The sequence below is a fragment of the Lontra canadensis genome, unplaced genomic scaffold, assembly GCF_010015895.1.
Source record: "Lontra canadensis isolate GAN:19392208 unplaced genomic scaffold, GSC_riverotter_1.0 scaffold57, whole genome shotgun sequence".
NCBI lineage: Eukaryota > Metazoa > Chordata > Mammalia > Carnivora > Mustelidae > Lontra > Lontra canadensis.
This window is the reverse complement of record NW_022631051.1, coordinates 10,979,899-11,006,459: the sequence shown is the minus strand read 5'-3', so window position 1 is coordinate 11,006,459 and position 26,561 is coordinate 10,979,899. Positions and strand designations below refer to the sequence as shown.

The following is a 26,561-nucleotide window of genomic DNA, read 5'->3' as shown; positions in this document are numbered from 1 at the left end:
TGAGGCGGGCCGCAGAGACACATTTCTGGGCGTTCAGGGTCAGCCTTCATTGGTCATTCTCACTTGGGCAGCAGCACCCAGCGCAGTGCTTGGAATATAGTAGGCGCTCCATAAATGCCTGTCGGAAAGTCAGTCATTGCGGTGTATAATTATTCTGCGCCGGTTCCCCATTAGGGGGCGCACCTCCAGGACCCTAATAAACAGCTTCTCTTGTCGCGCATGCGCGCTCCTTACAGCTCCCACATTCGGAGAACTCAGGGTTAAAGAACACTGCTGCTGCCGCTGCGCACGCGCCTTCGGAGATGTAACCCCCTAAACCCTGCAGGCCTTCATTTTGCGCATGCGCCTTTTGCGATAACTGCTCGCAGAGTTGGAAGTGCGTTTCCCGCCAGGGTAGGGGAGGCGTGATGCCAGGAGCAGCTTGATGACGACATTTCGGCGCCGGGTAGCCGAATGGCGGTCTCCGTCCCTTAGGCACGGGACTTTATGGGTCCCACAGGTGAGTGGTGGGAGCCGCGTGCGGGACGGTCTCATGTCCTGGCGATACCCCGAATCTCTGCCGAAGCCATCTCTGTTCCTACACGAGCCGTAGGCCTCAGACCGGACGTTGGTGTCTGTGTTCCGAGCCTGGCCAGCCGGCCGGCTGGGAAGCCAAGGGCCGGGCTGCGCCCTCATGGCCATCTTCCAGGGCTGCGCCCTCATGTCACCTTCTCGTGCGCCTCGCACACACCATCCTGGTGGGTGCTCGGTTAACGTTCGTTGAACGGAGTTGGCGGAGGGAGAGATTCGAGTTAAAGTTGAGCCTTAGGCTCAACAAGCTGTGTGGGAGGAAGATCCGAGTGTGGATTCTCACCCGACTCTTCTTCCCGGTGTGGGTCGAGCTTCCTGAGCCTCAGTTTCTTCATCTGTAATATGGAGATCTCGAGGCTCACTTCACAGGGCAGTTGTGAGCGGCAAAAGGGAGCATCTTTTGCTTCTCAGCAGCCAGAGGGAGACCGTGGCAGTAGTGTGATTTGTTTGGCGTGATCGGTGTTGCCACTCCGAGAAGAAACCTCAAAACAAGATCCGAAGCAGCCACTGAATAAAGTGGCCGTGAAGTGGCGGATGAAAGGAACACTTTGTACATAGCGGAGAAGATTGTGATGGAGGAGCCTGGCTGTGGCAGGGTTAGAGAACAGGGCGTTAAGAGACACTGCCCTCTCCCGGAAAGACTCCTTGGTTTGGCGCCTCTAGCCCTCAGTCCTTGAGCTGATGCCAGTGCAGGCTTCCACCTCATGATCTCTAAAGCTCTGCCCTTTGCAAACAGGCCAGGACTTTATGCTGCTTTGATAATTTTACTTTGATTATGCTATTCTCTTGGTTCAGGACTGAGGCCTTTTAGGTCTTCCTTAAAACTGAATCTGATAGCCAGTGTCATGAAGAATTGAAAAAACCGAGGATGTTGTTTCTATTGCCAAGAGACAGAGACGCACATCTCTCGGTTCCTCCACTGCCTCACAGCTTCCCTGCCCCTGGTCTTTCCTCAACCACATGCACTTCCATTTGCCACCTCAGCACACTTAGTCATGCTGTGGGCAGAGCTGTGCCAGGAAGACCATCATCGGTGGGACTCAGCGGTCTCTGTTTCTGTTCATTCCACGTCTGGATAGTTTCAGTTTCTGAACTGGGTGGGCAGAGAGATAGGAATCTAGAGAGTTGCTCCTGATTTTCTGATGGCTGGCTCAAAAAATCCCTCGGCTGCGCTTGCTGATCCCTTCCATTCATTCCACTCGTTCTCGTAGAGCACAGTGACGTACTTGTCTTTATGGAACATGTGTTAAGAGGTCCATGTATTTCAATCTTGGTTCTGCCATTTACCAGCTAAGTGAGGGCATGTGATTACCTCCTCTTTGCTTCCACTTCTTTTTTTATCCCTATTGACCTTGCAGGGTTGTTGTGAGGATATATATTTTCTATTCTTCCTTAGCAAACTTAGCAGCTTGAAACTGCATCTGCTTATTATCTCACAATTATATAGTCCAGAAGTCTACACAGGCTCCACTGGGTTCTCTGCTTAGGATATCACAAGATTGAAATGGAGCTGTTGGTTGGCTTTGTTCTTACCTAGAAGCCCTCAGAAAGAATCTTTTTCCGAGCTTATTCAAGTTGCTTGCAGAATCTAGTTCCCTCGGGTTGCACAACTAAGGTCCCCGTTTCCTTACTGGCCAGCAGCTGGCAGTGCTCTGTATCTTGTGGTCCACCCCCTTGAGACTTCAGTCTCATCTGTCAGATTCCTTCGTAACCCCTACATGAGTGTTTGACTGAATACCCAAGGATAGGAATCTTGGAGGGCTGTCTTTAAAATTCTGCCAACCCCAGAGGATTAAATGAGGAAATATATGGCGGTATCCTAGAAGCAGGTGTGGCCCCTAGCAAGTGCTGTACAAACGTCACCAAGGATTTGCCAGTGCAGGCTTGGCTCTGAAGCTGGCCATTATGGAATGTGTCAAACTGGCATTTCTTTTTTTTTGTTTAAGATTTTTATTTATTTGAAAGAGAAAGAGAGCAAGTTTAGGCACAGAGGGAGAGAGAGAAGCAGAGTCCCCTCTGAGCAGGGAACCTAAGACGGGGCTCCGTCCTAGCACCCGGGGATCACGCCCCAAACCAAAGGCAGATGCTTAATCAACTGAGCCACCCAGGTGCCCCTGGACTGGTATTTCTTTTTTTTTTTTTTTCTTTGACAGAGATCACAAGTAGGCAGAGGGTGGGGGGGAGGCAGGCTCCCCACTGAGCAGAGAGCCCGATGCGGGGCCCGATCCCAGGACCCTAGGATCATGACCCGAGCCGAAGGCAGAGGCTTTAACCCACTGAGCCACCCAGGCACCCCTAGACTGGCATTTCTATAAAACCTGGCATTTGGCAGTGCGGAGTGTGTTGAGTTCTACAAATACTCTCTTGAGCCTTGTGAGGCAATGTAACATTCTGTTGTGTGGCGGACATTGAGATGTCACCTTTGTTTTTTCACAGTGGTTTCCTAAGACGGCCGTTGTCTGCGGGTCCCGGGAGGTTGCAATGGCATTCCCTCACCTGCAGCAGCCCAGCTTTCTGCTGGTAAGTACCACCTGCCTCCGGGAACGTCAGCCTGATGATAGGTCTCTAGCCCAGGGACTTTCGAGTTCTTTCCCCTGACCTGAACTGTCTGCTGGTAGTTCTTTGAGGGGATGCCAAGGAAGCTGGCCTGGGGGTTAGAATCCTTAGACTTGACTCTGCCCCCTACTGGGCAGGACATTAGGTTTACTCTACCTCTGAGCCTTGGTTTTCTCACCTACAAGATGAGTTTCTCACCTCCAAGCTAAGTTGATTCAAATGCAGTTTTCATGACTTCCTGGGGCCTGGGAAGGCTCATGTGAAAGGATATACATCAGAATTTTTGCATCTTATAGGGGCGCCTGGGTGGCTCAGTGGGTTAAGCCCCTGCCTTCGGCTCAGGTCATGATCTCAGGGTCCTGGGATCGAACCCCGCATCGGGCTCTCTGCTCAGCAAGGAGCCTGCTTCCTCCTCTCTCTCTGCCTGCCTCTCTGCCTGCTTGTGATCTCTCTCTGTAAAATAAATAAATAAAATCTTTAAAAAAAAAAAAAGAGAATTTTTGCATCTTGTAAATCTTTACATGCTTCACGGGGTATTCTAATAATCCCAGCTGTTATCCTTAGAAAATGGCGTGACTACACTCTCAGCATTAAACATGATGCTGGGAAGTTATGTTTGAGGCAGATAGCCATGGTGAGGATTCCTTATTTCAGTTCCCGGAAGATACTTTCTGTAAACATTCATTTAGAAGGACATGCTTCCTTAGTGCCCCTTCTAGAGTCAACACTTGCAGTGCTCCTGGAATCCAGTGGGTAGAGGCCAGGCATGCAGGGAGTGTTCCCACAACGCGTGGCACAACATCCCAGATCTTTATCTTTGCGATATCATCCTCATTTGGAGATGGCTAAGGCCTTCGATTTCCTTGGGCATAGCCGTTTTGGTTCAGATTCTGGCATTTTTTCCTGATCTTCATCCACACCCCATGATCTTGGATAGATTTCTTTCCTTCTTGTCTTAAATATTTCCTGGCCTGTTCAGTGCCTTCATGATTAGTGTCAACATTTGGTTGAAACCGTCTGTTGTTTCTAGCCTGCCTTGTTTCTTAAGGTAATGAATTCATTTGGCCCGTTATCTGCTGAACACCGGATTGCTTGGTTAAGAGGGCTTCTGCTCTCTCCCTTGTTTTGTCAGGCATCCTTACTGATGATCACAGTTGTGTCATCACAGGGAAATTTCCAGTTTGTGTGCGTGTACACTCAGGGAGTACGCTGTGGTCTGTGAGCGGCGCCCTACACAATAAGGGTCCTCTTCTGGCTGTGGGGCTGACCCTGGAACTGAGACCCTGCTCTGGATTGGGTGGAAGTCACTTCTGTTGTGAAATTGTGTAGTACCCTGCTGTAACTGGGGATGCCTGACAGAGGGTGCAGGGAAGAAGCCTGAGAGTTGGCTGTCTGGAGAGCAAAGGACCCCTACCTCTCCCAGTTGCATCCTTTAGGCCACTGACACACGCATGCCCTGATGCACAAGATGTTGGGGAGCCATGCCCATGGTGTGTCTGACTCCTGCCTTTCACTCAGGTTTCAGTTTTGATTCAAGCCAGTTGGCAAAAAAGCTGCTAACTGAATGTGCTTATGATTTGTTTGGTTTATTCTGTCTTCTAGGCTAGCCTGAAAGCTGACTCTGTAAATAAGCCCTTTGCACAGCGGTGCCAAGACTTGGTTAAAGTCATTGAGGATTTTCCAGCAAAGGTACAGTTCCGCTAGCATCTCTTTGGGTCATGTCTCGTATACTCTTTGAAAAAACATTCTTATGGCCCCTGATTCCCAACTCTGAGCACTGCTCTGCACAGAGGCATGACCCAGTATTGTGACTGTCACCTTTATGGACACATTTAAACATGTCAGCATGTACACCAGGGGTTCTAAGCCACAGGTGCTTCTGTCCTGCACGGGACATTTGACAACGTCTAAAGATATTTTTGGTTGTCACACAGGGGAGGGTGTTACTGGAATCGAGTGGGCAGAGGCCAGTGTTGCTGGTACGTTTCCCAAATTACGCAGGACACTCCACCTCAGCAAAGAAGTATCCAGCCCAAAAGATTGAGAAACCCTGGTTTTCACCCTGAAAATGTGTATTTTATTTAAGTCCTACCCAGAATTACCAAGTAGTAAGTGTAAGCCCAGGAAGCCAGCCTGGTCAAGAATTCTCACCCTGGAAATTTCCACTTCGTGTGTACACACTCAGTGAAGAAGGTGGACAGCTTGGGGTGTAGGGCTGGACTGGGCAGGAGGCCTGCATGGCACACAGCCCAGCAGTGGGCACTGGGCCTCAGCAAGCCTACCCAAAGCCTCCCCTGCACACCGTTTTAGGAGCTGCACGCCATCTTCCCATGGCTGGTGGAGAGCATTTTTGGCAGCCTGGATGGTGTCCTTCTCGGCTGGAACCTCCGCTGTTTGCAGGGACGCATGAGTCCTGTGGAATACAGCATTGTAATGGAATTTCTAGACCCCGGGTAGGTAGGTTTGTCACCTGAGAGGGGCTGGATGTTTCCTCATGGTGATCCCGTTCTTAAAACACTATATTCCTCAAAGTAAGAAGAAAGGTGGTTTACAGCTCATTGCCCTTTTTCTGTTGGTTTAATTTCATGGTCAGTGGCCCAATGATGAAGTTGGTTTATAAGCTTCAGGCCGAAGATTATAAGTTTGACTTTCCCGTCTCCTACCTGCCTGTAAGTAAACCGTGGGATGAACTTCATGCTCAGGACAGAGCGCCCTGCACAGTGGCTGCCGTGGTGCGGGTGGGGCAGGGCTTGGGGGGCTGCGGCTGTGGGCAGGAGAAGACCATGGTGTCTGCTCAGGGTCTGGGAGGCATCATTCCCGACTTTTGCTCAAGGAGAAGGCACAATGCGACCTGGTTTGTCCCTGGCTGAGTGGCAGGTAGGGCTGTGTGACCAGTTGCTCTGTTTTTCTGAGTTTGCAGTCCTTCAGGGGCAAATTGAGGGGAGGGTAACTTTCTTGGTGGGTATGGGAAGCAAAGAAGAGGGGGAACATGAAGCCTTTGATGAGGCTCAGAAACTCACCCAGCTGCTGCCCTTGCTGTTTGAGGGCCTTCCTGAGGATAGCATGAGCAATTCTGAGTGGAGGCCCTCTTATTCCAGCGCTACCGGGAGGACAGCTCTGCTCCCCCAGGCAGGGTCCGTGTGCTGGTCGCCCCCGCGGCAGCCTTTCCCAGAGGCTGCACCACGTGGGGGTGCCCTGTGGAGCCTGCCCACAAGCCCAACGCCCTGTCTCCGTAGGGCCCCGTGAAGGCATCCATCCAGGAGCGCGTGCTCCCTGACAGCCCTCTGTACCACAACAAGGTCCAGTTCCCCCCGACAGGGGGCCTTGGCCTGAACTTGGCCCTCAGTATCCTTTGTCAGTCCCCCAGGACTGGGGAGGCCAAGGGGGTCTGGGACACAGTGCTGGGGGTGGCCCGATAACCCTGCCCGTTTGCCTCCTGACGCTGCCATCAGATCCGTTCGAGTACTACATGTTCTTCTTTGCTTTGAGCCTCATCACTCAAAAGGTACAAGAGGGGTGCCCCTGAGCAGCTTTTTCCCAAAGCCCCCGGGGGTAGGGGCTGTGGCTAGGACTTTCTTTACCTTCCATTTCTTCTCCCTTCTCACCTCATTTCTCCGGCTCCTCCTCTGCATCCTCCTCCAGCCTTTGTTCTTCAGACCATCCTCACTTAGGATGACAGGCCGGTGGGCACACTTGACAGGCAACATAGGGTGACCTGCGCACCCCAATTGGTGGTTGGGGGGGCTTCCTACAGGAAGTGCTTGCTGGGCACGGGGGCAGAGCACAGGTGCCCAGGAAGCTTGCATGCTTCCCTGGCGGTGGGGAGGAACTCATCTCCCGGTACTGCCCAGGGTGCTTTGTTCCAGCCCCTGGGATGTAGCCTATGTCTAGAGCTCATGTGCAGTGACTTGCGCCCTGAGGCTGCTGGGGTCCGCAGCCAGGGGTGGCACCCAGAGCCACGCACCAACTCAGATTTGCTTTTCCAGCCACTCCCTGGGGCTCTCCACATACGAACTTCAGACTGTGCCTATTTCATCCTCGTGGACCGGTACCTGTCATGGTTCCTGCCCACAGAAGGCAGTGTGCTCCCCCCACTCTCCTCCAGTCCTGGGGGACCCAGCCCCTCACCAGCTCCCAGGTAAGGCTCTCTGGCTGCCCTGGCTATTGGCTTGGGGTGCCCCATCCCTGCGGCCAGCCTGTAAAGTCTGGCCCTTCTGCAGGGGAATGGCCTGGGCAGTGGGCACTACTCACAGGGACAGTAGTGCCACTCTTTCTTCAGGGTGCCCCAACCCCAACAGCCCTGGCACAGACCGGAGGAGGGCAGGGTGAGGACAACATCCGTGCCTGGGTTTTCAGTGAGCAGGTCCTGTGGCCCTATGGACAAGGCCTGGCTTTGGTTTCAGAGTGGGCTGTGTTCTCCTCCCTGCATGTGGCATCCAAGCCCCACAGGGAAGTGGTGGCAGGGGGTTCGAAGCAATGTTGCCAGAGCTGATCAGTGGCACTGAGTGGGTGGTGCTGGAGAGAAAGGGCCTGTAGGCAGGTCACCACAGAGCTGACGTGTGGAGGAATAAGAATAGGAGGAATCTGTCAGACCAGGTCTTGGCCTGAGCCAGAGACCCTGGGGTAAAGAGCCTTTTGTGCCCATCCAAGCAAGCTGGGCGGTGGCTGGACCGTGTGCAGGAAGGGCGTGTGCAGCCAGCCTCAGCCCAAGAGGGAACTGAAGCCATGGGCGGCCTTTAGCCAGGAACCAATTGGCCGCCTCTCCCCGGGTGACACTAATGACCCAGGAGCTGCCCCCTATGCTCTTTACCCTCCTCAGCCTTGCTGGTGGACCTTTTTCCTGGGGAGGTTGGTTCTTTCCTGCCAGCACAGGAATGCCCCCGAGGAAAGGGGATTGAAAGGGGGACATGGGGGTGTGGAAGGGGGAGAGGCTGCCCAGGCATTGGTAATGCTGCGGCTGAGAAGGACCCAGGGTGGCCAGGTTCACGCCCTCTCAGAGGCAGGCTTCCGGGCCTGGTTTTGTTGGCTTATTCTAATCTAGAATTTCTGACCCAAGACTTGCCATGAATAACAAAAAACTTCCATAAGGTCCTTCGCCTACGTTTCTGAGTTGTTTTACTCTCTATCTGTATGTGTTTTTTCTGGGTCATTTGAGTAGGTTACAGACATGGTGCCTGCTATTTTGTTAACATTTCGGAATATATTTCCTAAAAGCGAGTGCATTCTCGTACACGGCCACTGCGCGTTTACCCGAATCAGAAGATCAGCATTGCTGCCAGGCCACTACCTCATCCTCAGACCCCACTTGGGCTGCCCTGGCTATCTTTCTAGGGTCTGCTAGCCAGCTGGACTGGGGTGTGAAGAATGCCCTCATCTTGAGTTCTCTGATGTTCCCTAGCGAGTAGGCCTGGCAGCCGTGGAGTCTGTGTGCTGGTGACGTTGTCTTGATCACTGGGCCAGGGGCATGTTGGCCAGGTTTTCCTCCTGTAAAATTAAGTGGGTACTTTGTGCCAAATTAATTAGCAAGAGGGATTTGTTGGGAAGATAACGCTGAGCCTGTGTGATTATCAGCAGTGTTAGTGTCCCTTGATTATTGCCGGCCAAATCAGTTATTAATAGGCTGGTTGCCTAAGGGCGATTGTCTGCTTTCATCCCTTTACATTGATCAGGGCATGCTCTGCGGTAGGGAAGTCTTTTCCCGCTCATTGATTGTGTATGTCCATATGGATTTGGGGGCCATCCTATGATTCAGCAGGTGGTAGTGGCTTCCATTGCCACTGATGTTCACATTCAGATCACCACTGGTTGTGCCGGCAGGAGCCCCTAACGAAGGCCTGTTTCTGTGTGTCCCTCAGGACACCAGCCATGCCCTTCGCTTCCTACGGCCTCCACCACACCAGCCTCCTGAAGCGACATGTCTCTCATCAGACGTCTGTGAATGCAGACCCCGCCTCCCATGAGATCTGGAGGTCCGAGACACTACTCCAGGTGAGAATGAGGAGGCTCTTTATGTCTTCTGTTTCCAGGTAAACTGCCTGGCCACCTTTTGTCCCAGGGGGCAGAGGCCTAAACACCATCCGCAGCCTGAGAGCACCTCTGAATTGTTGGTGTTTTCCTGCTGTGACATGTAGAAATCAGACTAGAGGAAATGTGCCCACCCCTGAATGTCACTGGTAGTGCTTTCCATCCCAGGATTCACTGGCCTTGGAGTTTTGTCTTTCTCATGGTGGTGTGAGTGCTGCTTCGTTTCTAGTGGATCCGCATGAAGGCTGGCCCCACACTGCACGTCTCCGACCTGCTCTCACGTTGCTGGAGAGGTTTCCTGTGATCACCCTCATTTGGATATGAAGCCCCTGCCCCCGTAGTGTTTTTATAACACTGGCTGGAGAAGGCTTGCAAAGCCTCTCACCTTGGTTGGCCAGCAGCCCCTATTCCTTCTGGGTTGGGGGATCCACATGGGAGGCGGTAGGGCCCCTTGTCTGCCCCCGAGCAGGCTCCAGCCTCTCACGCAGGTTTGGGCTGGCTCCCTCCCAGGGTGCAGTGCTGCCCACCTCCCGGGCCAGGCTATCTCTTCCAAATACACCGTGGAGAGGTTCAGCTGGTTCTGATGCTCAACTCTGCAGCAGAGTTGGTAGCCAGGAACATCACTTACAGGCAGCCTGACAGGTGGATAAGATGGGATTCTGTCCTTCCTGCCTTGTACATAACTCCTGGTATTTGGGCTGCTGCACTTTCAGTGGCCTCCATGTCATTGTTGAGACAGCACAAGGAGATCAGACGGCTGGACTCATCGTCCCTGGTCGCAGAGGGGTTTTTGTGCTTCAGATGGGTCCCAGCTAATGTGGACTCGGGTTTGCCAGCCCGTGAGGAAGGCTGGTGGCCAGGACCTGGGCTTATGGGGCAGAAATGCTGAAGTTTGTTTGTTTGAAGTTGCTTGTTTCCTGGACCAGAACGCTAATGCTCTTTCTTTTTTTAATTGAAGAAAAAATTCCTTTGAATTGCAGTGAAATACACAACATAAAATTTGCCATTTTAACTATTTCTAAGTATGCTGTTCAGAAGCATTACACATGTTCATATTGTTGTGGAAGTAATCTCCAGAACTTTCTCATGTTGTAAAACTGAAATTGTGCCCATTAAACAGAAGTTTCCCATACCACCGCTTCCCAGCCCCTGGCCCCCTCCACTCTGCTTTCTGCATCTATGATTTTGATTACCCTAGAATCTCATGGAAACAGAACCATACAATACTTAAGCTTTTTATGGCTGCCTTGTTTCACACAGCAGAGTGCCATCAAGGTTCATCCATGTGGTAGCACGTTGCCAAATTTCTTTTTAAGGCTCGGTAATGCTGTGTCATACGGATCTACCACTTTCTCTGTTTCCGTTCATCTCTGGGTGGGCGCAGGGATTGCTTGCACGTTTTAGCCATTGTGAATAGTTCTGTTGTGAACACGGGTGTACAGAAATCTCTTAGATACTTTGATTTCAACTCTTTTGGGTCTATACCCTCAAGCAGAACTGCTGGATTGTGTGGTAATTCTGCTTAATGCTCACCGGCTGCTGTGTTGTACGTTCCCACCAGCAGCGCAATGTTCTCACCAAGCATTGGGCGGCCATGCCCACGCTCATGATGTTCTGGTTTTGATTAGAGGCCCCGCCCCCAGTGGATGTGAGGTGGTATCTCCCAGTGCTTTTGATTTACACTTCCTTGTGGTTGGTGATGTTGAGCGTCTTTTCGTGTCTTTATTGGCCATTTGTATGTCGACTGGTGAAATGTCTGTTCAAGTCCGTTGCCCATTTTTGAATTGAGTGTCTTTCTTTACTTGTAGTTGGGTTGTAAGAGTTGTCTGTACATTCTGGATATCAATTCCTCCTCACATTCACAATTTGTAAATACTTTCCCTTATTCTGTGGGTGGTCTTTTTCACTCTGGATGGTGTCTTCTGTGCGCAAAATTTTTTTTAATTTTCATGAAGTCCGATTTACCGGTTTTCTTCTGTTGCCTGTGCTTTTAGAGCCCTAGCTAAGAAATGGTCACCAAAGCCAATGTCGTAAAACCTTCTCCCCACGCTTTCTTCTGAGAGTTCTATAGATTTAGATTTTACATGTAGGTTTCTGATCCATTTTGAATTATTTATTGTTTCTGGTGGAAGGTAAGGGTCCAACTTCATTCTTTTGGATGCAGATGACCAGTTTTCCCAGCACTGTTGAAAAAAACTACCCTTTGAATGGTCACAACATCCTAGATGAAAATCATTTAACCACCCAGTGCTCTCTTGCAGGTTTTTGTTGAAATGTGGCTTCATCATTATTCCTTGGAGATGTACCAAAAGATGCAGTCCCCTCACGCCAAGGTACGTTGCTGTGCTTTTTCGTCCTGTCTGCTCTGGCCCTGGTGTGCCTGGTCCACCTGCTGCTCCTTGTCCTTAATCTCAGCTAGTTTTCAGGGGCTTGTTTTCAGCCACCACCCCTTACTCCAGTGCTAGGCAGTAGGCAGGTTTGGTTCTGTGGTGGGCTCCCACCATGAGGGCTGGAGGCCTGTAATCTCTGGGGTCCTCCTCATGCTACTTCCAGAGCCCCCTCCCCGGCAGCCGGAATGGATGAGGTTGTGGTGCTCGTGCTCTGGGGGTGGGAGAGTCAGCGAGTGCCTCTGGGAGTCACAACTGGCTCCGTCCACTCTGCTGTCATTGTGCCTCCTGCTTTCCTGCCGAGGTGGCCCCTGGCAGACTTCGCTCCCCTTGGTCCCCACACTGCCCCCTCCCTCCTCCAGAGCAGCGGCAGGCAGCCCTCTGTGCAGTGGGTGGGATCTGACGTCTTCCTGCATGAGGCCTGGCCTGTCTCCTCCTTTCCTTCCCTTCCCTCCTAGGGCAGCATGCTCATTCGCAGAGGCGTGGAGGCAGCTGTCTTCCCAAAACCTTCCCTGGGTCACTATGCCCAGGGCCAGCTGCCCCCTGGACTTGTCAGGGTAGAACAGCTCTGTCCGTAATAAGAGGCGGCGGGGCACCAAGGGTCACACTGCACGAAAAAGCCTGAAACACACAAACCGGGGCCCTGCTGGGAACAGCACTGGCCTGTAATCAGGTGTGCAGTCCACGGCTTCTGTGCGCTGCTGGGCTGCCTCTTAGACGTCACTTTTGTCAGTGCCAGACAAAAAAAAAAACATTCTGTGTGAATGCTTGAGAGATTCCTTAAGAATTGAGAGTCTGGGCCTGAAATTCATACGGGTGGCCTGTGACCTTTCCTCTGCGAATCCAGCACGGAGCTGGAATTGTTTTCCTGCTGCGGAGTCTTGGCAACCAGCTCTGCTTCCCTGCCCTCCGCTGAGTACCGGTTTGGGGAGCAGCCCCCAACTGCTGCTCTCTTAAAGTGCAGAGTACCTCAGATCTCTGTCCTTGGCACCACATGGAACGGCGGCAAAGCCAGGACTCCCTCTTGGGCCTCTCGCGTCCCCGAGGACCTGCACTGCCAGAGTGGACTTGCATGTTCCTGGCTGGTGCATGGCAGTTGGGAGGGTGGGGGCTTCCCCCTCAGGTCCCAAGGGCCTTACTTAGGCCCTGTGCATGTGGCTTGGTCTTGCAGAGGCAGAGGCTGCTTTGCTGCTTGCCTTCCGGGCTGCTCATTCTGTCTTCCGAGCTAGCGCAGCACACTCACTGTGATTTTTAGCAGATCTGCCAGTCACAAAAGTTCTCTAAGCTGTCTTACTTGGGAGGAGTGGTGGGCCGTACCTGCTGGGGCAGGAGGGCCTTCCCCTTCTTCCCCACGTTTGCTTCCTCTTGGCCAGACCACAGGGCAGGTGAGAGCGGCCCAGAATGGCTGGTAATGGGGGAACAACCAGGAAACCCCCACCAGGTACCCGGAGAGGGTTTGTGTTTTTTTTATCGTTTGTTTGGGGTTCTTTGCCTCCTTTTGAGGCTGAACACAAAACCTGAGTAAACCCGGGAAGTGGAGAAAGAAAACTGTCGACATCTCCTTCATCCGAGGCTCCTTATCATCTACCCAGGCCTGTGCTGTGCCATGTGGAGTCCTAGCCTTGAGGTCCCTGTTTGCTGACGTTGGAGATGCAAGAAGTGCAGCTCCGAGAGGTCCCGTGGTGCTTCCAGCCCACCTCCTCCCAGGTGACAGGCAGCCTGGGTCCAGAGTGGATGCCCACTCTATAGAGCCTGGGCCTCTGCCCCACCCCAGCTTACTGAGCAGGGCTTCTGGAGAAGCAGATGGTTGCTGAAGTCCACACACTTCTACAGGCCACTGCGGGGCCTGCCCGGTGTTCCTTAGGCTGGGCAGGTCCCCAGCAGGGGAACCATGTGGTCTCTGATTCCTACCGAGCTGCGGCTGAGCCCAGGGTCTGGCCCAGAGGAAGGCCTTGAAGCACAGCCCACTCCTTGCTGTGCTCCTTCCTGCCCTTGCTCTGCGTGTCTCTGGCTGCGCCTTTCTCCTCAAGGCCTGGCACCCACATTCTGGCTTCTCCTCTGTGTAGCATGGTTCTCAGTAGGAGGCGTGGCCCTCACCGGGCAGGATGTATGCCAAGGCCGGCTCTGAACTCTGCTTGGCTGAAGGGGACTGCTTTAGCAGGCCTTGTCATTATGGGGGTGGGGGCGGACAGCTATGCCAATTCAGCTGTCATCCCCCATGTCCCAGGCTGTCCCAGCCTCGGGTTCCAGCTGCCTCTGGGTGTGTGTGGCCATGGCCAGCTTCTTAGGGCCCGTTGGGGCTGGTGAAGGGCTCTGTGAGTCCAGAGTTGGGGAGTCCTGGTAAGGTGGGAGAGATGGGTCTCCCAGAATTTGAACCCATGAGTGCCACCTTTAATGATTTCCGGGATGTGGGGTGCAGAGGGTGTCAGGCCTGGTGGGCTGAGCTTTGCTTGCTTCTGTGCCACACTGGTAATCATCCCCCACGGAGACAACCATTCAGGAGGGGCCACAGATTAGATCTTTGACTCCTAGGAACTGACCACATCATGTGTCAATTTGGTAAATTTTTCTCTGGGACAACCCAGGGAAGTCCAATAAATGACATTTTTCTTCCCTGAGCAGAAGGGTCTCCATTAGGAACAGGCTCCTCAAAAGTTTCTTTTTGGAGCCTCGGGGCCTTCAGGGCTTTGGTGGCTGGTGGTGTGTCCCAGCAAGCCTCCCAGGATCCTGGCGGGGTGCAGAGTTCACACACCGCAGCCATGGGAGTCCGGTCAGGGAGGGCAGGCCCCTCTGGCAGGAAAGTCAGGCTGACCTCAGGGAGCTAGAAGGACTTTCAGGCCCGGTGACTTGGAGGAGACTGCCCAAGTGTCCTTAAGCGTCCGTCTGTCTATGCCCGGCAGGTGGAGGAGCAGCCCTCGGGCCTGGCTCTGGGCTGCCCACTGGGCAGGACCCCTTTGGGCTGCTGAGAGGGTGGTGTCCCACTGCCTGAGGCTGCGGGGCTCTGATGGTGTGGATTGTCACTGATGTGCTTTTGTTTTGTTTTTGTTTTTTGTTTTCTCTCCTTAAACTTCTGGGCTCACTTTTGTCTTTCTCTCCCTACTGTCCCCTCCCCGATCTCTCCCCTCCTGTCCCCTGCCCTGCCCTCCGCCCTCCCTGCCTCTTCTCTGGCTTCTCTGCTTTGTTGTCTCTCAGCTGGAGGTTCTGCACTACCGACTCAGTGTCTCCAGCGCCCTCCACAGCCCTGCCCAACCCAGCCTCCAGGCCCTTCACGCCTACCAAGTACTGGCTGCTCTCCTATTGTTGCGTTTCACCCCTGCCCTGTGGTGTGAGCCATGGAGCGCATGACAGTGCAGTGGTAAAGCGAGGGGCCGGCAGGGGTGACTCAGACCAGTTCCAAACCGAGCCAGGCCCGTGTGTGTTGGGGATCGTGGCGAGTGTCCTCTCTAGCCTGCGTTGGCCCTCCACTTGGCAAACTAGTGCAGGTTTGGGGGGGTGGAGCTGCCAGATCTGCCCACCCAAGCCCCAAGCCAACCAGAGTTTGCAAGCTCTTGGGAGTTGGTGGCTTCTCTGGCCCTGGTTGGAGGGAGTGGAAACAATGTGGCCTTTGCAGCGGCCCTCCTCACCCACAGTGTGGGCCTGGCGCTCAGGAACTGACTGAGCACAGGGAGGCCCCAGGGCTCATAGTGGCATGGTTCGGCCAAACCCAAGCCTTTGTGAGCCAAGGTGCGGGGAGGACAAGGGCTCGCCCCCCCAGCCTGGAGAGGCTGTCGATCCCTAAGCACACTTGGCTCTGGCCTCTTGTGGACTTGTGCGCACTGCCAGAGGTGGGCGGAGTGGACAAGAGCCTCCTGGAGACGGGTCTGCTTTAGGCAGAGATGACCAGTGTGGGCAGATTTGAGGTTGGTAGGTGGAATTCAGGCTGTTTCTGGGCTGATGGAGGCTGGTAGCTCACTGATTCATGAGATGAAGGCCAGGAATTCTGGGCAGAAAACAGGTGTCTAGATCGATGCTCAAGGCCAGGGGTCTGTCCAGTTCCCCTCGGTGGGAGCACGCCATAATACTTAACCTGATACTTGAGTACAAGATGAGAAATCAGGTTTCCTGGGATGCGGTGGTGAGCACACACAGGGTCCCCGCCCAGAAGCAGCAGCTGCTGGGTGGAAGGAAGAACATGGCCCAGGAAGGCCGGCAGAGGTGGGCCAAGCACCGAAGCGGGTAGCGCTCAGGCCTATGTCAGGGAAGGTCTCACTCGGCTAACAGCAGGATCCCTGGAGAAATGTCCATAGCAGGAGGGGCTGCTTAGCTAAGGGCTGGGCCCAGTGAGAAATGCCACAGGCTTTGGGACAGTGTCCCTGAAGGACACGCAGCTGGAGGAGGCCACATACAGCTGTAGCAAGGTTCCTATGGGGAGTTGGCTCTTGACCAGGGGAGGGGAGGTGGGAAGAAAGGTTTGGCTTCCCCCAGCAGGAAGATAGCCCAAGGGGCTTCCAGTGCAGTGGTAAGGGCCTGTGCGGAGGAGGAGGGGACACAGTTCTGGTTCAACGCAGATGCTCTGTTCTCTGTTACGGAGACAGTGGCGGGGTTGGCAAGGGACCAGGAATGAGAAAGGCGGGGACTCCTGGGGAGGGGGCTCCAGCCTGGCATCAGCGCCTTCCTACTTTCATCATTAGGAAAGTATCTTACGCTTTTTTCTTCAAGAGATGCAAATTCATCACACAAAGATGTAAACATAAAGAGAAGTAGCAGCAGGTCTCCTCCCGAAGGCCCGTAGCTCCCTGTGTGGGTGAACTGAGTTGTGGGCCGCGTTGCCTGGGCTCGTGCAGGCAGATCCGTGGCAGGGAGAGCTGAGAGGACAGTGCCATGAGCAGCGGCGGTGGCTGGGTGCCCGGGCTATGCCAGGAGGCATGGCCTCTGCCAGCCGCAGCATTGCTCAGGATTGGGACTAGGCTTGCGAAAGCTCGTCCATCCAGTCTGTGGAGGCCCCAGGGGCCTGGGGGTGCTGAGTGCGGGCAGAGGAGCGTGCCTGTCTGGGCGCCCCAGAGCTGGGAGCAGGCAGGTGGCGGGGCCCGCTGGTGCTGTCCTCTACCAGTCAGAAGACCACCCTGTTCTCCGTCACGGAACAGCCAACAGGCAGCCTGTCTTCTCAGGCCTGAGTCTTAAAGAGCCTACGTGAACTTGGGAATTGGAGCCTCAGCCCACAAGATCAAGAGTGCTCTTGTCTTGGGGGTCATGCTGACCACAGATCCGTCAGCAATAGAAGGGCTGCCCTGTCCTAGCCCCCAGCTGGCGGGTCCAGGACAGGGAGTGGATGAAAGGGTGGGGGTTGCAGCAGCAGAAGGAACTGGGTAGTGTTTCTGCCTGAAATGGGAAGCCAGGGGCCCCAGGGAGCCGTCTGCACACACCCAGGAGGCCGGCGGGAGACCCCTCTAGATCTGATGGGGGGGATGTCAGCCTGCCTTGCCCCTGCTGTTCCTCCTCGGGCTGGCCAGGAGGGGATCCCTGAGGATGGGGGTGGGCAGCAGTGACCCAAGTCAGCCACGGAGGTTACAGTAAGGGGTTCGAAGCCCACAGCAAAGCCCTTGACAGGTGTGTTTCCGCTCCCCGTGCAGGCTTACTGAGCCACAGGCTATGTCATCTGGGCCTGTGGGTGCCCTGTGCAGGCTATGGTGCTCTCAGTGGGCCTCAGGGCCAGCCAGTAAGGCACAGGGAGGGCCCGGGGGGTGGCCCATGTGTCCCATGATGGAAGAAACGGTTCTGGCCTGACTCCTGACACCGCACCCCCCTCAATGTTAGGAGTCATTCACGCCCACCGAGGAGCACGTGCTGGTGGTGCGCCTGCTGCTCAAACACCTGCACGCCTTCTCCAACAGCCTGAAGCCCGAGCAGGTCTCTCCGTCCACCCACTCCCATGCCACCAGCCCCCTGGAGGAGTTCAAACGGTGGGTATGGGCCGTGCACGCGGCTCCCGCACCCCGGCTACCACTGCCTCATCCCTTAACACACGTTGCCCACTGTGACCTGTCTCTGGAGCCTGAGGGACAGCCTGCAAGGCATCTGCAGGGTGGGCCAGGTGGGAAAGCACCTTGGGGTTTTCTCCCCACCCCGATTCGGGCCTCTCCTTTGGGGCCTAACGTCTTTGTTCAAAAGAGCTGGACTGCCCAGAGAAAGGCCCTGTCTTGTTGCTGCCCGGTCTTGTCCCGTCCTTCCTGGCAGTGGGCAGAGTGGGAGCTCAACAGTGACCGTGTTCCTCGGAATGCCCAGGAAAGCCAGTGGGCTGGGAGCCTCTTCGCTTCCGTGGCTCTTTGGTCACTGGAGACTGAGCTCTGTGCTGCGCCACCCCCTTCATCATCTTCTCTGCTCCTCTCCCTCCATCAGAAAGCCAGGGTTGGTGGCCCGATTCCTAGGCTGACTGGGGCCAGCCCAGCAGGTGACTTGTATGTGGTGAGCGAAGCAGAGGGGTTCACGGGAGCCTCAGTAGGTCATCCACGTGTGTGCTGTGTGTCCTTGGGACATTACCTAACCTCTCTGAACTTTGTTTTTTTCTGAAAAATGGGGCCAGAAACTGGAGGCCTTACCTCCAGGGGGTGCCCACTGCTCACCCTTGGCAGGACTGGCCCTTGCAAAACAGAGCCACTGGACTCCCCTGTGAGGGTCCCCTCCCCCCTCCTCTCCCCTGCAGGGCTGCTGTCCCAAGGTTTGTGCAACAGAAGCTCTACCTCTTCCTGCAGCACTGCTTCGGCCACTGGCCCCTGGATGCATCATTCAGAGCCGTGAGTGTCAGCCCCATCTCTCCACCTTTGCCCTTGCCCTGTGTGTGCCTGGTAGCGGAGGTCCCTGTGGGGTGGATGCAGGAGGGAGTCAGCTGTTACTGCCAAGGCCTGGTGAGGAAGCCTTACGGGGGAGGGGGGGTATCACATTCTGGTTGTTTGAATTCCCAAAACCAGCTCTCGGGTACAGAAAAGTTCTGTCCTCCCTGGCTCTGACCCCAGGTGTCTGTGGTGGGTGTGTTCCCAGCCTCACTGAGCTGCACCTAACCCACTTGGCTGGGGAAGCGTTCCATGTTCCGTGCCTCCGGAAGGCTGGCAGAAGGGCTCAGCATCACAGGGGTTGGCGCTAACGTAGTGTTGTGTGTCAGCTATGTGCACATTAAAAAAGTGTTCTAACAAAATAAGAATTAAAAAAATAAAGCTCACGGGAGGGTGTGCAGAGCTCCCTCCTGGGCCCTCTGAGGGTGGTAGGTAGGTGGGAAGAGGCCAGAACCTGGTGGCCGCCCCACCCTCCTCTCACCAGGAACCGAAGCCCCACGGTTAGACTCCCTCCTGCTCACCCACGCTGCCTCCCCGGGGCTGGGCTCCAGGCCACCTGAGGATTTGGCCCAAAGCCCCAGACCCACAGCCTACCAGATTGCCGGCCACGAGGCCCTCAGCACATGAATGTGTTGCCAGGTCCTGGAGATGTGGCTGAGCTACCTGCAGCCCTGGAGGTACGCACCCGAGAAGCCGGCTCCGAGCAGCGACTGCCAGCCCCGGGCTGTGTCAGAGAGATGGTGAGCCCCGGCCCACCGTGCTCCCAGTGCTGGGGGGACAGGCCACCCCCTCTTTGGGCCCCGGGATTGCTGTCCCCCGGAAACAGCTGGTGGCCCTTCTCCATGCTGTCCCCTTGCTGCTCTCCACTCACATGTGTGGTCGCACCCCATGCCGCCGCTTGACCCCCTCCACCCTCTGTGCCCTGCCACAGAGCCCTTGTCTTCTGAGGAAGGGCCTCACCCTGTGCGGGACTGTGTCCGCAGGAGGCCTGGTTCTCCCCCACCTCCCTTGGCCCTCACCCACCTGGAGGCTGTGGCTGGGGAGAGTTGAGAAGCCCGGGAAGAGCCCGGGTTGGGGGGTTCAGTAGTGGCGTAGCCGCTGATGCACCGCCTCGCTCCCCAGGGCGCCCTTTGTGCAGGAGAACCTGCTTATGTACACCAAGCTCTTCGTGGGCTTCCTGAGCCGTGCGCTCCGCACCGACCTGGTCAGCCCCAAGAATGCACTCATGGTGTTCCGAGTGGCCAAAGTCTTTGCCCAGCCCAACCTGGCTGAGATGATCCAAAAAGGTAAGCCCTTAGCCAGCAGGAAGCAGCCCTCAGAAAGGGAACCACAGAGACTGCATGGGCCTCGCCGGCTTAGAGCAGCTCAGCCTCGGTGGCGTGGGGGCTCTGGGTGCACGGTGACGGGGTACAGGTCGGAGGTGGGCTGCACTGTGCCTTCCCTGAGGCCCAGCATGCTAGGTGGGAGCTGGGGGGCCGCTGGAAGGAGTGGAGGCAGAGTTCAGGGTATCAGAAAGCAGTCTGGGGTCCTGTCACGTCTCAGATGGCTCTGTCGGGCATTAGCTTCTCTGGCTTTCCTTCGTGAACATCAGCCTTCCCGTGGAGACTGTCAGGCTGCAGGGGCCTCAGGAGGTGGGCCCCCGTCCCTCAGGAACCTCCCTAGGCACCATGGAAGCTGCATCCGGACTGGCATCATGCTTTCCAGGGGAGCAGTTGTTCCTGGAGCCTGAGCTCGTCATCCCACACCGCCAGCACCGACTCTTCACAGCGCCCCCCTTTACGGGCAGCTTCCTGTCCTCGTGGCCACCGGCTGTCACTGACACCTCCTTCAAGGTGAAGAGCCACGTCTACAGCCTCGAGGGCCAGGACTGCAAGTACACCCCGATGTTTGGGCCTGAGGTCCGGACGCTGGTGAGTTGGGGTTCCCCTGGGCCCCCCAGCTGTCCAGAAGCTGTGGGAGCGGGGGCTGGGGCAGGCAGAAGGTTGGATATTGCCTGGATGCGGCTCTCCTCCTGCCCTTCTTTTCCATCGAGGTCTGATTTTTTTCTGATAATAAAGACAACATATGTTGGAAAGCTTTCACATTTAGAATGTGCATGTTTTGGTCTTGAAAACTCCTCGCCCCCTCGTGGCCTGGTGGGGGCTCCCCCAGGGCTGCCTGCCAGCCTCTTGGGGGCCACCTGGGCTGGCTGACCTGCCCCCCCGCCCCCCTGCCCTGTGCCCCACAGGTCCTACGCCTGGCTCAGCTCATCACGCAGGCCAAGCAGACCGCCAAGTCCATCTCTGACCAGTGTGGGGAGAGCACACCCGGCCGCCCCTTCCTGTCGTGGCTGGGCTTCTACTCCCCAGATACGAACGGATGCTACCCAGCCAACGACCTGGACGAGATGGGGCAAGACAGCGTCCGCAAGACGGACGAGTACCTAGAGAAGGCCCTGGAGTACCTGTGCCAGATGTTCCGAGTACGAGCTCTGGGGGCTGTCCCCTGCCTGGTGTCTGCTCCTGTGCCCCTACCCCCTGGGGGAGCCCGCGGGAGGCATAGCCTATACTGCGATGTCAAGTCTTCGTCCCCTTGTACTCGCTGTTCGAGGCCCAGGGGTGTAGCCCTGTCTGCTTCCTCCACCCGGGAAGTGAAAGCAGGATGTGGCACAGCCCCCTCAGAGTGCTCCTCACCCCCCCCCACCCCCGCTGCCCCGACAGCTCAGCGAGGCCCAGCTCGCCCAGCTCACGCTCGCCCTGGGTACGACGCAAGATGAGAACGGGAAGAAGCAGCTCCCAGACTGCATCGTGGGAGAGGATGGGCTCATCCTTACGGCCCTGGGCCGCTACCAGGTAAGGGCCATGTCCCGGACGGCTCCTCCCCATTCCCTCGTTGCCTCTGTCATGTCCCCATGGGTGCGCGTCTGCAGGCCTGCCCACTCAGCCCGGGTCTTCCCTTGGGCTTACTTCTCATCCTGCTTCTAGATCATCAATGGGCTGCGGAGGTTCGACATCGAGTACCAGGGGGACTTGGAGCTGCAGCCCATCCGGAGCTACGAGATCGCCAGCCTGGTCCGCATGCTCTTCCGCCTGTCATCCGCCATCAACCAGAGGGTGAGTGCCAGGGGCAGGGCCGCCCACGGGGAGAGGCCGGCTGAGTGCGTGGCCCTGCCCGCGCCAATTCCCCATGTCTCTGTCCATCCCCAGTTTGCAGGCCGGATGGCAGCCCTGTGCGCCCGGGCCGACTTCCTTGGCAGCTTTTGCCGCTACCACCTCACAGAGCCCGGGCCGGCGGGCAGGCGCCTGCTGAGCCCTGTGGCGCGGGGCTCTGCAGCCAGCCGGGCCCGGGGTCCGAGGCTCAGCCTGCGCTTCCTGGGCAGCTACCGGACGCTGCTGTCGCTGCTTCTAGCTTTCTTCGTGGCCTCCCTGTTCTGCGTTGGGCCCCTGACCTGTGCCCTGCTCCTCGTGCTGGGCTACCTCCTCTACGCTGTGGCCATGACGCTGCTCACTGAGCGAAGCAAGCTGCACCAGCTCTGACCTCAGGCCACACACGACCCTGGCTAGGCCGGCAGGAGCCCCTCGCTTGAGCCTGGAGGTCACCTCCAAGCAACAGGGCGTTTTCCCGCAGCCACGGAGCCGTGCGTAAGAGAAGCTAAAACAAGGAGGGTGTGGTCCAGGCCAAGCGAGGACGAGCGTGGCATCCACTGGCCTGTTAGTCTCACAGGACAGCCCCGGACCCGGCTGCTCGATCCTCCCTGCTCCCCTCAGCCCCGGGCCCTGCCGTGACACGGCACTCGCGGCCTTCCTCTGCTCTGACCATCCTGGTTTGAGCTGTGTGAAGCTTGGAAGGCAGTGCTCCCCGGATGGGGCCTCGCCATCTGTCAGGTTGGCAGGGTGGTGCGAGTCTCCTTTCCCTGGTGACAGCGGGACGGGAGCTCAGCCTCTGATTCCGGAGAAGAATCCCAAACCCTGGAGGCTCCTGAGAAAGTCAGAGGGTGGTTCTGGTTCCTGACTGTAAAGCAAGGTTCTCCCATCGCATTTGGCAAAGTGAGGGTCATTCTTCACACCTTCCCGGCAGTTCCAAGGCTGGGCCATACGATTCCACTTGGTAGGAGAAAAGACCCTCCAGGAGAACAGATGCTTAGTGGGACGGACCTTCACCTCTGCCTCCCTCTTCGCCCCCGTGCCATTAAGCATGTCACTTGGTGGTGGCCCAGCCTCACTGCCCAGCCGGGACGGGCACTCATGTCCCAGGGGCAGAGAGGATGCAGCAGGGCCATGGGAGCGGGCAGCGTCTGGTCTGCAACCAAAGATGGTCACAGGCATTATTTGTATCTTCATTAAAATCAGGTACAAAGGCCCTAACTTTTTTATGACATTTAAATGTTCAACCACACATTCACGGTCAGCAGTCATCCCCACAGGGACTCAGGCACTTTTGTCATCATACGGGTGACACACCAGAGAAAATATCTCAACAGTGATTTTAAACCAAGCCTCTGTTTCTGTTTTTATTTAAATATCAAGTTTTATATTTTGATGTAAATTCAGAATAATGGCATTCTGGGGCCTGTGACCAAAAATCAGACCAAGTTTGTAACTGACCATAGATCTGAATAAAACTTCTTTGGGCTCCTGAGTCTTCTGGTGCTGGGGCTCAGGTCCCAGCACAGTCGCCCTTACGGTTCCTTCAGTTGGTTTGGGGATGTCAGCGACCTGGGAAGCCCCGCAGTCCCTACCCAGGGGGACAGCCAGTGGGTTTGTTTACAGCAGCAACACACCAAGGCAGATGGAAACAGTGAGGTGGCCATGATGACAAACAGCAGGCTTCCCAGAGTGCTGACTCCCTGGAGTTGCCCTCAGCCAGCACAGGCCCGGGCTGGGTCAAAGCTGGGAGAATTTTGTCTTCCATTCAGCATATCAGAGTTGGCCTGGATACGAAAAGCAATCCTGGAACGTGAGTCAAATTTTCTATGGCTTCCGGAAGCTCAGAGGATTGTGTATGCCCCCACCAGCCTCGTTTGAGGTACTTAGCCAAGTACTTAGAGTGTCCCATGTCCCCTTGTCCCTGGATGGGATAGTTGCTTTTGTCAGATTGGTGGAAATGAGAGGTCATCATTTCTATAAGTTCAGTGGTAACAGAGGAGTGGCTTTTGTCCCCAGACCTGTTAAGGGATGTGAGCACATAAAGATGATGGTCTGGGGTCCAATGTCAGTGGCACCGTCTGACCACAAGGCCTTCCCTGTTTCCCATGACATCCACCCTGCCACCAGGGATGGGGTGTCCCCCTCACCCTCCACCTTTCCGTGGCTTCCCTCGTCCACGTTTCTCTTGTGCCTTGTTTCCACCTGAAAATATTCTCCAGCACCCTAAAAGCAAAAATGGAACACCACCCATGTATCCATGAACTCCAAAACAGCCGCCTGCTGTGTGCACCCTGCACAGTGCTGGGCACCCAGAAGGGACAGGGCAGAACTCCTGTTGGCCCAGGACTTTGTGGTGCAATCCAGCAGCCATAATGAAGGTCAAGGAGGGGCTAGTTCCTGTGGTCAGGGCCTGGGAGAGGATGCCCAGAGAGCAGGCAGCGTGAGGTCAGCATGGCCCACAGTGTTCTGTGGTTCCCGCCGCAGGAGCAGAGCCCATGGCTGGGTGGCTGCTGTTCCAGGTCAAGGCAAAGGAGACCTTGCCTTCACGAGGACCCCAAGTTTGTTTGCAAAGAGCTCTCACTGTGCAGTTTGAGAAAAGGCTGTGGGACGAGTAGAGGCTGGAAGCACAGCTGGGGGAATGGGGGCCACCAGGGTGGGGGGGCAGTGGTTCTGTCTGCAGCACAGGGAAAGGGTAAATGACACCTGAGGGCAGAGGCTACAGGGTCTAGATCGGGGGTCAGACATCATGGTTCCTGCCACCCATTCACTCCTGCCTCCTGGAGCCTCACCTGCTAAATGGCCCTTGCCATCCCTGCTCACCCCTCCACCCCCACTGCCGCCAGAGGGCCAAACAGACATCTCAGTCCGCATGGCCTGGGCCACCAGCAGGCCCAGGCCATGCAGTCTGAGGTGTCTGTTTGGCCCTCTGGCGGCAGTGGGTGCAGGAAGCACAGCTGCGTGATGCTCTAGAGATTTCACTTGCCCTCCTGCGCCTCTGAGACAAAACCAGCCCCTCTGGACATGGTTCCCAGGAGCCCATGCTGACCCCACTGCCTTTTGACACCAAATCCATCAGAGCCCGAGGCTTCAGCCAGCCCCACCCCTGACCCCAGGTGCCCCAGGTGGTTCAGACTCTCGTTGCTCAGTGTGAATGACCCAAGGACAGAAGCTCTGGATCTGGGAGGAATCCAGTACTTACTCCCTTTGGATGACCAGGCTTCGGTGATAATTCGACAATATCAATAGAAATGAGGGGACTCCTGTAGCTTTCACTTTAAAAATTGAGTTAGCTTTGTCTGCCTCTGAAAACCAGAATTCCTAGCATAATTTTCTCAAACATCTAGTGACCAAAATAGATCAAATGATTTCCCAATCTCTCCCTCTTAAGAATTCCGACTTTTTCCCAACTGATATTCCAGCTATGAGAACAGCCAGTGACTTTAATATCCATGTGAGCTGCAACTGCTTTTTTAAAAAGATTTGATTTATTGAGAGAGAAAGCACAGATGTACACAAGCGGGGGGAGGGCAGAGGGAAAAGCAGACTCCCTGCTGGGCAGGGAGCCCCACATGGGGCTAAATCCCAGGACCCTGAGATCATGACCTGACTTGGGCACCTAGGCAACCCTGCCTCTTTTTTTTTTTTTTTAAGGTTTATTTATTTTAAAGCAGGGGATAGGGGCAGGGAGAGGGAGAGAGTCTCAAGCAGACTCCGTGCTGAGTGTGGAGCCTGACAAGGGGCTCCATCTCACAACTGTGAGATCATGGCCTGAGCCAAAGCCAAGAGTCAGACACAACCTACTGAGCCACCCAGGCACCCCCGTGAGTCACTACTGCCTTAGAAGTCAGAAGGAGGCAAAGAAGCCAGAGAAAGGAGCAAATGCCTTCCAGCCATCGTAAAAGGCTGGCACTTGGGAGAGCTAAGGGCTTACCGCACTCAGAACAAATGGGCAGTGGGGGAAGGTGAAGGTCAGTCAACTGGACAACTGCTTTCAGTTTCTCTTTTGGGTCATCTCACCATTACCCATTTGCAGCTGCCTTCCTTCAGCCAGCTGTGTTCACCTCTCGGAGAGCAGCCTCTTTAGGGAGAATCGGACCCGGGAGACCTGCCACTTGGCACCCATGCCCCCCCCGAGTGCCAACATGGCATTTCCCGGTGTGTACTCAAAGCACAGGTGAAAAGCTCCTAAACCTTCCGGAGCACTGTGGACTTCCCACAGCGGACACGGGCATCTTGTGTTTGATAGAACATGACCTGGGAGGCTCTGACTTGGTGCATCTGACAACTCTTCTTTTAGGGGTCTATGTGCCAGGCCACATAGACTTTACGCAGTAAAGTGGGTGAAGAGAGCCTTCTGCCTGGGTTGGCTCCAGACAGCCGGGCACTCACTTCCTGCACCCTACCTTTCCGGGTAGGAGGACTGACTGCTGTGTTCACACCACACAGCGTGGTGCCCCCGGCTGAGGTGGACGGTCTGCTCCTCAGGCCAGGTCTCTGAGGGTTTGCTTGGTCCACATCCTTCCTCAGCCAGCTGACTCCCTCCCTTCCCGGAAGGCCATCAGTCATCGCTTCCTCTAGGAAACCTTGCCTTGCCTCCACCTCCCCTCCTCCTGGGCTGGATTTTGTGCCCTCCTTGGTACTCATCACCACCATTGGGCAAATGAAAGTGAAGAGGGATTTAGTTACCACATGCTTGGTGCCGGACATTTCAGAGTGCTGAATAAATACTTCTAAATGAATCTCTGGCTAGCATGTTTGCTCCTTGCAGACGAGTATATTTTACTCATCTTTCTGGCTCCAGCTCCACGTGCGTACACAGCAGCTGCCCAATAAATACGTCTCACAAATACTATACCTATTTTTTTGAGGGGGAGGGGGAGGGGCAGAGGCAGAGGAAGAGAGACTCTTAAGCAGGTTCCACGCGCAGCATGGAGCTCAATCTCTCAAATCTCAGATCATGACCTGAGCCAGAATCAGGAGTCGGATGTTTCACCAAATGAGCCATCCAGGGGCCCCCAGCAAATACTATACCTATTATATACACATCCAGCCCCTAACACCTCAGGAATCACAATGTAAATGACTTGGATGAA

The 26,561-nt window shown here is 55.4% G+C and overlaps 1 protein-coding gene across 4 annotated transcripts; it reads left to right on the top strand.

Moving 5' to 3' along the window:
- The first annotated feature begins 369 nt into the window (after positions 1-369).
- SMPD4 (sphingomyelin phosphodiesterase 4) lies at positions 370-21,890 on the top strand. Of its 4 annotated transcripts, XM_032875939.1 has the most exons (20): positions 370-499; positions 3,007-3,090; positions 4,729-4,815; positions 5,437-5,579; positions 5,720-5,795; positions 6,363-6,471; positions 6,579-6,631; positions 7,113-7,264; positions 8,982-9,114; positions 11,412-11,483; positions 14,730-14,816; positions 17,331-17,476; positions 18,217-18,307; positions 18,983-19,083; positions 19,466-19,629; positions 20,048-20,253; positions 20,571-20,804; positions 21,043-21,174; positions 21,307-21,435; positions 21,529-21,890. In XM_032875939.1, exons 1-20 carry the CDS (start codon positions 425-427, stop codon positions 21,856-21,858), a joined length of 2,604 nt encoding a protein of 867 aa, XP_032731830.1. In that variant the 5' UTR covers positions 370-424; the 3' UTR covers positions 21,859-21,890. The 4 variants fall into 4 exon arrangements, with proteins under 4 accessions (XP_032731830.1, XP_032731831.1, XP_032731834.1 ...); XM_032875940.1 differs by lacking the exon at positions 14,730-14,816 and having other exon boundaries at positions 425-499; positions 21,529-21,858; XM_032875942.1 differs by lacking the exons at positions 370-499; positions 3,007-3,090; positions 4,729-4,815 and having other exon boundaries at positions 5,493-5,583.
- The last annotated feature ends 4,671 nt before the right edge of the window (positions 21,891-26,561 follow it).